Source organism: Microchirus variegatus, assembly GCF_963457635.1.
Source record: "Microchirus variegatus genome assembly, chromosome: 8".
Lineage (NCBI taxonomy): Eukaryota > Metazoa > Chordata > Actinopteri > Pleuronectiformes > Soleidae > Microchirus > Microchirus variegatus.
The window spans coordinates 3,980,959-3,989,908 of NC_139809.1; the positions used below are offsets into that span (position 1 = coordinate 3,980,959).

Consider the following 8,950-nt stretch of genomic DNA (forward strand, 5'->3'; position numbering starts at 1 on the left):
ATCTGACACCACAGCCACTGATTTTACCTTCTTTACTGGAATGTTCATCGTCACGTTGTCTTGAATACATGATGTGTACTTCACAACGCATACATTTTATCACTATTGATCACATGATTACCCTGAGTCTGGGTGTTCACAGGATGAGGAGCAGTGACACGATTTGAAAGGGGCTGAATTTCAGAGTGATTTGCCCCGATGTGATGTCTGCTGGCTGTGTGGGATCCTGTCTCTCCAGGAGGTCACAACTGAAAGAGGAGAATAGGATTAGCAGACGATGACGACCTGTCGGAGAGCATTTAATACAGAACAGAATACTCACTGCCAGGCTTCCCTCACTGGAAGGGTGGTGGAGAGAATTGCTGCGACGCTGCTCCCATGTGACTCATAGAGTCGGACTACAAGTCCTCCCTCCCTGTCCTCGGCCTGTTACAGCAAATGGAGAAATCAACACTTGACAGAGTAGAAAGTGGAGTAAGTGACACCAGAGGGTCAAGGCCAGTGTTAATTGGATACCTGTTTAATGGTTTCCAGGATTACTGCTTCAGCACTGACAGAAAAGGCACTCCAGGGCACAGCGTCAGGAGTGCACTTCATTAACCTTAAAGGGAAATTGAGGTTGTATGCGCACTGGATTACAGAGGCATCCTGGAAGGATCCTGTATAAGACACATTTGTGTTAAGAGTTGCACTGTCACACTGTTAAAGGATCCAAAAATATATGATAGTGAAACCTGCGTGTGGCATGATCGCATAGGTGAACTGGTGAGTTCCCATGTCAGCGTTGGCATCTGGGGCCTTGGTTGCTCTCAGTCTAAGACAAAGAAGACCTTTGTGAGATGGACTCATGATTTAACAGACTTACACTGTAACTGTGTATGAACCTCACAGGGAAAGTGTCATCGTGTTCTTGTGGACCGAGTAGCCGTATTTGCAGTCGTTCAGCAGCGCAACTCCAAAGTTATGCTCTGACAAGTCGGCCCACTTGTGCCCCCAAACCTGAGAGAGAGAGAGAAAACCAAACCATAACTTTAATTTCTAACAGCGTCTCTGACATTTGCAGATGATGTTAAAATCAGAAGTGCTGTACCTCAAATCTGGCCCAGTCCCATGAAGTGTTTCTGTGCGTGGGTCTCTGCAGATGTCCAAACTGTATCTCGTACGTAGCGTCGGGGCTGTGCACTCGCACCGGGAACTCCACCTTCAGAAACTTGTGCGACTCTGCCCACTTCACCTGAAAGTGGATCGTGTAACATATGGGTTATTTTTTGGGCGGGCGTCGCAGAATTGACCTCGGGGTGTAGTCGAGTACCTCTGTTGTGAATTTGATGAAAGGACACATGGCGTCCACGACGATGTTCTGCGTGATGGTGCTTTTGTCACTGATCCTGAGCGTGAAGCTGACGACGCCTCTTAGTCCACCTGAGGACACCACATGAACGGGCTCCACCACCTCCACCACAGGCTTTCTGTAGGGCCACAGTTTGACACATTTGACACACTGACATGCTTTAAGGTGGTATAATATAGACGAAAGAGCACGGAGTGACACCTTGTCTGAAGATGGTAGTCCATTACATCCCAGGCGTCCCAGTACAGAGGGACGTCATCAAACATGACAAACTGGTTCCCAGAGCAGTCGTCGGAGATGGACTCTCTGAAAACCGACACAGCGTGAGACAGGTGTAGGACGTGTTTATGTGTGTGTGTGTTGCGGCAGGTGTTTCGTGTGGGTTACCTGTTTGCTTCGATCAAACACAGTGATGCCAAAGTCCCATCTTCGTTGACAACAGCCCTTACAATCCCGTTCTCCATGACAACAGTGCCGTGCGTCTGTAATGTCAGACAAAAGGAAAGACACATCCAATTAAATCAGTTCAAAGGATGGATCAATCAAACATCTTGATAACAGGAAAAAGGGAAGGATCAGCACACTTCAGAGCTCCCACTCAAAGGACCTTTTTTTACCAGTACCTTTTCAAGCACAGAAGTCTCAGACTGTAAAAAATGTTTTTAATCAAAATACACATGTATTTTTCTAATAACACTGCAATGTACATACCTGCTGTCTTGCCAAAATGTGTTTCTGTTATTATTGACTGAATGAATATCATCGTTGGATGTATGGTGTCAGTCCCTTATTAAATCAATATCCTGGAAACGCCACTTATAGTTGCGTGAGAGAAACTTATTATTCGGCCTTCTTTAAATTATCAACTTGCATTCCAAAGCACAAGCTTATCAACTCGGTGTAGACCAGCCGAAACTGGCAAATAACAAAAAACCTCTGTGTAATCCTGGCACCCATACTTTGTCTACAGAGTGTTCCTCCCCAAGGTCGACTCTAGGTATCAGCAGAGGAAGGTGCCAGGCATTTTGATCCGACTCCTCCCCTCTCCTCTCCTCCTCCAAACCAAAGATATACATTAACTCCCAACTGTTAACATCTCGTTGTTCATGTTTGGCATTGTCTCAGTTCTCGGATCTGAGAAGAACTTATTTTATCTCTCATCTTTACTCATCACCGACTGCAAAAACTCCATCTTTGGTCGTCTCACCTGATGCAACAATACGTATATATATATCTATCTATATCTTTATCTACACTACTCACAAATTCAAACCGTCTTCTTCATCATGATGTTCAAATGTTGACATCATGAGACCAAGACAACACTTTAAAATTGATCAAGTTATTGAGACATTGATATTTTTTGTTGTGGTATTGCCACCACTATAGGTATATCTATATGTATGCTTTTAATGTTCCTCTAATACTGCCAAGCAAATGTTTTATAGCAATATTGTCGAAATAAGTCAAATATTTATATGAAATATATGAAATTTCCCACAGGAAGCACCTGAACAGTGACGGAGACTGGAGTCACAGGCTGTGTGTCTTTGATGAGAGACAGACCAACACTTGGAACTGTTACCAGAGCTGCAGGGACACAGATACAAACACATCAGCATCAGACGTAAGTTGTGTACTTTTATAAATGACATATAAACAACACACAAACTAATAATAACATACCGAGATCAGGTTTACCAGCACCGTCTTCAAACTGGATGACTTCATGTCGTTGCCAGGGCAGTGAGTTGAACACACCGGTGCTGTTTCCTTTTGAGCCCAGGACTCCACACGCTTCACGCAGCAGTGCAGTGCCATCACGACTGATGTCTGAAACATATTTTCATGTTAGTTTTAAAAAAAATACAAAATAAAAACCTGATATCAATGCGGCTCTGGTTTGAATGGACAGCTGCTGTGATGAGAACAGTACCTTCATAATACCGTAAAGCATCCTGCACAACCATCTCTATACAGCTGCCGGGGATCACATCATGGAACTGGTTTAGAAGCAGCAGCCTGAAAGAGAAAAATAAAATGTATATTAAGTTAATAACATGGATATTTATTTATTCTAATCATGAAACTATAATGGGTGTTTGGACCTCCACAGCTCTTGCAGTTTTTCCCCGGGATACTCAAAGGCGTTGTCCCGACACCGTGCCAAGCTGCTGGCTACCTCGACATCATGAAGGAGTGTCTCGCATCGACGGTTGCCACGTTTAATCTGGAAACATCAAAGCAAAGGCAAGCACAACTGCAGTTTAAACATCACACACCTTTAATATAGTTGTGAAGCATCACTTTTAACTCGGTTTTATGCACATTTCTCTCCTTTTACTACTCGTATATGAACAATATCAAGACATCTAAATCAATATGTCCCAGTCAGTCTGACTATTGCTGTAACAATTCAATTTATGCATTTTATATAGCTGTCCAATGTTGACAAACTGATGTTTTTTTTTCATATTTCTCTGAGAAATCCCATAAGTTTTTGTTCAAAGTATTTTTTTTATTATTATTTTACAACGAGGACTGTGACCAGGCCTTTGTTCTACCTGTGCCTGTGTGGTGTAGGTGCCATTGTGCAGCTCCAGAAAGAGCTCTCCAGTCCAAGTGCACAGCAGAGCCGAGTCAGCCTGGAGCTGTGAGAATAGCTTGTCGGGACATGACGTCAGGACTCTGAGACACACACACACACAAGAAGAATGGTAGACGGAAGTGGGCAATATCCTCTCTGGCATCACTCCTTTTGCTTTTCTTTCTGACTAACACGATTGTAGTAACATATTGTAGACATGACATCAGTAGACGTACAGTAACTCGTTACATATTTGGATGTTTCCTGTCTTGTGTATGTGCTTGAATTTAATTGTGGGAAGTGTTTCCTGCCCAGTGTGGGCTTGGTCATTCTTGCTGAGTGATGCCGAGTGTGAAGATAAAACCAGAACTGACTTTGGTAGCCCATCTGTATCCTTGACCCGTTGCAGTCTGTTTAACATCAGTTGTGTGGGTCCACCGCCACCGTCGCCAAAACCAAACAACAGCGCACTGTGATTGGCTCTGCCTTTATCTTTGTTGTTCTTTAATGTTTTGACAAGCTGTAGGTAGAGAAAGAAAACAGTGATCTCTTCCCAGACATCGACCTTTCAAACTATCACGATGCACAAAAAACAAAACTCACGTCTTCGACCTTGCCCTTCATTTCATAGGAATTCCCAGGTGGGAAGTGTGTTAAAACCTTGGACCCGTCCAGACCTTCCCAGAAAAACGTGTTGTGCTTTCGGAAAAAAAGAGAAATCAAAACTGAAAACCGAGACGTTTTTCAACCTGTTAAAGAGTGAGGGCGTGCAAACCCACATCACTCACAGGAAATGTGTTGACCAGATTCCAGCTGAGCTTCTGCGTCAAAAAGTTGGCAATTCCGCAACCCTGCATGATCTGAGGAAGCTGGGCGGAGTAGCCAAATGTGTCTGGAAGCCAGAACTAAAACGAAAAAGAAGAGGCATCTATATCACATACTCATCAGGGAGGATACTAAGTTATACGTTTTATGATTCCTCACCTCTTTGCAATGGATCCCAAACTCTTGGTTAAAGAAGCGTTGGCCTTGCAAGAACTGCCTGACCATGGACTCACCTGAGGGCAGATTTCCATCCTGAAAGGCAACTGTGTCATTAGAGCATGATGCAGAGGATCCAGGAAATGATATATGATTAGGTCATGAGACATGGATGATGATATGTGATTCATTTCTGAGATCACAGTTACCATTTCCACCCACGTTCCTCCAACCGGAATGAACTGGCCTCGCTTGACGTAATGTTGTATCTGGGAGAAGAGTCCTGGATACCAGCTCTTTACCCACTGAAACTGCTGGGCCTTGAAAAAATGAAAAAATAATTTTTAACTGCTCAGATCTGTACTGTATGTATGGCTTGTGTACAGCTATAGTGTGAATGTTTGAAATTACTTGAGAGCAGGTAAACACAAAGTCCGAGTTCCTCTCCATCAAACGGATCACTGTCACCCAACTCCGGCCACATTTACGAATGGTCTCTTCATACGGCCACAGCCAGGCTTTAAATGAAGGAAGGGCCATTTAAAATGAGCTCATACATGAGCTTCTTCAAGTTGTTTTCCCTAAATGAACAACTCAAGACTATGTAAACACAGAAACCAAAAGAGAGAGTAGACTCTCTTTCATCAGACGACGTCAACAGTGAACGGTTGTATTTGAATTGACATCATTGGCAGCCAATGAGTTAATACTGAGACACATTTCAGTCAGTGAACTGACATTCGGCTCTACATAATATCAACGTGGAATAAATGGAGACCTGAGTCTATGTGGCAGTGACCCATTGCATGGACAGTGTGCTGGCTGTCTCCGTTCCTTTGGCTGAAGAATTTGCGAGCCAGACCGTGTGCTTTGGCGAAAGAGCTGGAATCAGAAGGGTCACAGAGGTTGACCATCTCATTCACAGTGAAGAGCGCCTGGTAGCCTCGCTGCTCTCCTTCTCCTAGTTCCTGCGAGGGAAGAGTTTGAGAATCTCGATTAAACTCCCGAATTTCGTTAATTCTCAGACAAAGTGATGCATTGCGTCGCGCGTCGGTACCTTCACAATGTCGATCAGCATCTCAAAGTCAGTCAGCAGCTCCCGTACGTCTCGGTTAAACACCACCAGCTCAGCTTTCTGTACAGAAAACTTCTTGTTTGGGTCTGGCGCTGCGATAAAGGTCCCTTGACCAGCTCCAAAAAGCCCATTACAGGCCATCTCTATAAAGAGGGTGACACTAAGGAACAAGAAAGCTTAAATGAGATGTGCCCACGCATTGGTTACAGAAGTAGCAGTGAAATGTCAACCAACCTATGTGGCTCCTCATCTTTCAGACATTCAGAGAGGATGTAACTCGTCTTCTCGCCGTCTTTTGTCAGCCCCTGCAGTCCACACGGCATGTTATACATCACAATCAAATCTTTTTTAATTTTCTTAATCTGATGCATTATTGACTGCTACATTACCTGCACTGGCTGTCCATCTCTCCACACCATCGCTTCCCCATCACTTTCCCACAGAAGGTGAACCTCTTTCCCTCTCCAGGACTCTGGGATTTTCAGGTTCACCTCGAACCAACACGTCCACCACCTTGAACGAAGCATCGAGGTTGGATTATTGGATTAGTGCCAAGGTAATAAGGGTGATAAAATACAAGGTTGTAATCCTCACGTCGGCCCAAAGGTATCGCCCACTCGATGAGGCTCAAAGGTCTGCTGAGAGGCTTCTGTAAAAGTGATCCTTTTAGGAGATAAGAAGGAGGTGAGGGACTCCAGCGGCCAAGAGTCTCCATAAAGTCTACAGAGAACGTAAAGCAGAGTCAAGACGTCAATTCATCTTACTTTTACTCACAGGGGTGTAACAGTATGTCTCTCACACTGCACACGATGCTCTTAAAAACAGCAACACAGGGCTGTTTGTGCTGATGCAGTACCTCCATGCCATAACCAGCCAATTAAAAATGCTTAACAATGCTCCAACTAAACATTCTGCTGCCAATATAGGATTAAACAATGGCATGTGACTCGGTTTAAAATGCTGTTGATGCTTTTCGTGTACATGTTTACGTGCATTAAAAAGGGGAAATAAGTAGTTTATAGTGCCATCTAGAGGGGAGGCTGAAATTTACAACAAAGAACTGCTCCTCTGCTCACCCCCTCCCTTCCCTGAGCGCTACGGTATCCGCAGCTGGTCAAATGTCGTCCTCCTCGTCTTTCTCCGTGTCAGCAGATGAGGTTCGTGAGGTGAGGGAGAGGGCGAGCTACCGCGGCCGTAGCAGACGAAGCGGAGAGAGAGGAGGCGGGACTTCCGCTACAAGTAAAGAGACGCTTGATTTGTTCTCTCGCGTTTGTCCTTACAGGCTCCGGTAGAAACATGGCGTCTCGCTGCTAACAGTGGCTATGCAACCGCGGTCATGTTATTTTACATGACTTTTTGAAACACTACGAAAATGAAACAAAAACTATTATACAGCGACTAGACAATGCAGGAGCACATAATATGTATACAAAAGTGGATTTTGGGTTATATAAACCCATAAATACTACATAGTGTCCCTTTAAGTGAGGCATTCAAGTGATATTAAGCTACTTATAGTTAAATATTAACCCATTTTTACTAACATATGAGAGTCTAGACTTTATCTGAAGTATAATAATGCCTCCACAACACACTGGAAGCAGCACAGACATGTTTAGCTTTATATATATATATATAGTTCATAAATGTGTGTGTGTTGAGTCTTACCGTCCTCTTAGGTTGCAGTCAGTGAAATAAATATCAGAGACAAACTTCTCGGCTCTCTCGACGAGAGTGCGTCTGTTCTTCAGCACAGGCTGGTGATACATGACTTACACTGTAACACACACACACAACAGTGTGTGTCTGCAGCAACAATATCAACAACGTGTACATAAATCTCCTCCTCAGGTTCACTCCACTTCATATCTTCACGACCCCGGAAGTGAAAGAAATTATACATACTTGTTATTGTACTGCAGGCAGTGCACCACTAGATGGCAGCGCTGTTCCACAACGCTGCTTCAAACGTAAACAGAGAAATGATGTGTAGTAATAGTAGTAGTAGTTGTAGTAGCAGTAATTGTCTTGTATTCACCATTATGACATAATGAAGACAAGTCAGAGCCAAAAATTCTGTCTATAACGTGCATTAAAATTCAAAATGTAAATATGAAATATAAGAACATAAAAAAAACAAGAAAAAAAAACTTTATACACAAAAAAATATACACTTAATGTGATGGAAACGTACTTAACACTATCCCTAGGTGATAATAATACTACTGCTAATAATAATAATATGATCAAATAGAAAAATAAATAAAAAGCGAAACCTAAAATGACATTTTATTTTAATTGAGACAGAGGTCGTCCAGTTATTTACACACAACACTAGGGCATGAATGAAATAAAATAAATACATTATATGTACAAACATACAAGCATTATTGCTGTTAAATGATATCAACCGTGAAACCAGGCTGCGTTCAGAGCTGGTAAAAGGTTTGCAGTGACCACAGTCACTCCATCCTTTCTTTACAGTTCATGTTATCAGATAGTCTGTGTAATCGGTGTACGCCGTCTAATGTTCGAGTCAAAACAACATGTTCTGTGCCATAAGCGTGCAAATACAACAGAGTGGAGATATAAAAGAGGGTAAAACAGCCTCAGACCCTGTGGGAATGAAATGATGTAATAAATAGTGGTTAATTTCACAGGCTACAGTCCAACTGAGAAGGAGTGCAGGGGAGTTAATCTTGTGATCGGACTGGCAGAGGGAGGTCAAGGGCAAAGCCCACATGCAGCCTGCAAAGACAAGAGCCTTTCTTCTGACCACATTGTTCACAGGGAAGCAGCTGTGTGTTTCTGTGTTTATACCCAGCTTTTATTATAAAATCCACGGAGCAGCACTAAATACATGCTTGGTGGAAACGTGGTACAGCCCATCCCTCTCAGGCTCAACCTACCATCAAGAATGATGGTTGACTCCTTAGCCCCCTATTGTTTGGACTGT

The 8,950-nt window shown here is 43.2% G+C and overlaps 1 protein-coding gene across 2 annotated transcripts; it reads right to left on the bottom strand.

Moving 5' to 3' along the window:
* Positions 1-42: 42 nt before the first annotated feature.
* On the bottom strand, positions 43-7,842 carry man2c1 (mannosidase, alpha, class 2C, member 1). 2 transcript variants are annotated; one of them, XM_083894053.1, is made up of 26 exons: positions 7,663-7,842; positions 6,589-6,714; positions 6,384-6,507; positions 6,229-6,299; positions 5,977-6,154; positions 5,698-5,887; positions 5,331-5,437; positions 5,129-5,239; positions 4,923-5,015; positions 4,727-4,843; positions 4,542-4,637; positions 4,313-4,458; positions 3,916-4,039; positions 3,460-3,581; positions 3,288-3,373; positions 3,038-3,184; positions 2,862-2,941; positions 1,739-1,833; positions 1,553-1,657; positions 1,313-1,469; positions 1,091-1,234; positions 890-999; positions 735-814; positions 517-659; positions 323-426; positions 43-248 (listed from the first exon to the last, which is right to left on the bottom strand). In XM_083894053.1, exons 1-26 carry the CDS (start codon positions 7,761-7,763, stop codon positions 137-139), a joined length of 3,069 nt encoding a protein of 1,022 aa, XP_083750179.1. In that variant the 5' UTR covers positions 7,764-7,842; the 3' UTR covers positions 43-136. The 2 variants fall into 2 exon arrangements, with proteins under 2 accessions (XP_083750179.1, XP_083750180.1); XM_083894054.1 differs by lacking the exon at positions 7,663-7,842 and adding an exon at positions 7,071-7,184.
* Between the last annotated feature and the right edge of the window lie 1,108 nt (positions 7,843-8,950).

Coding starts and splice junctions, on each gene's coding strand:
- man2c1 (XM_083894053.1), bottom strand. CDS start 7,763: ATGTATCACCAGCCTGTGCTGAAGAACAGACGCACTCTCGTCGAGAGA. Junction 6,715..7,662: donor GACTGCAACCTAAGAGGACG/GTAAGACTCAAC, acceptor CGTTCTCTGTAG/ACTTTATGGAGACTCTTGGC. Junction 6,300..6,383: donor GAGATGGACAGCCAGTGCAG/GTAATGTAGCAG, acceptor TGTGGACTGCAG/GGGCTGACAAAAGACGGCGA.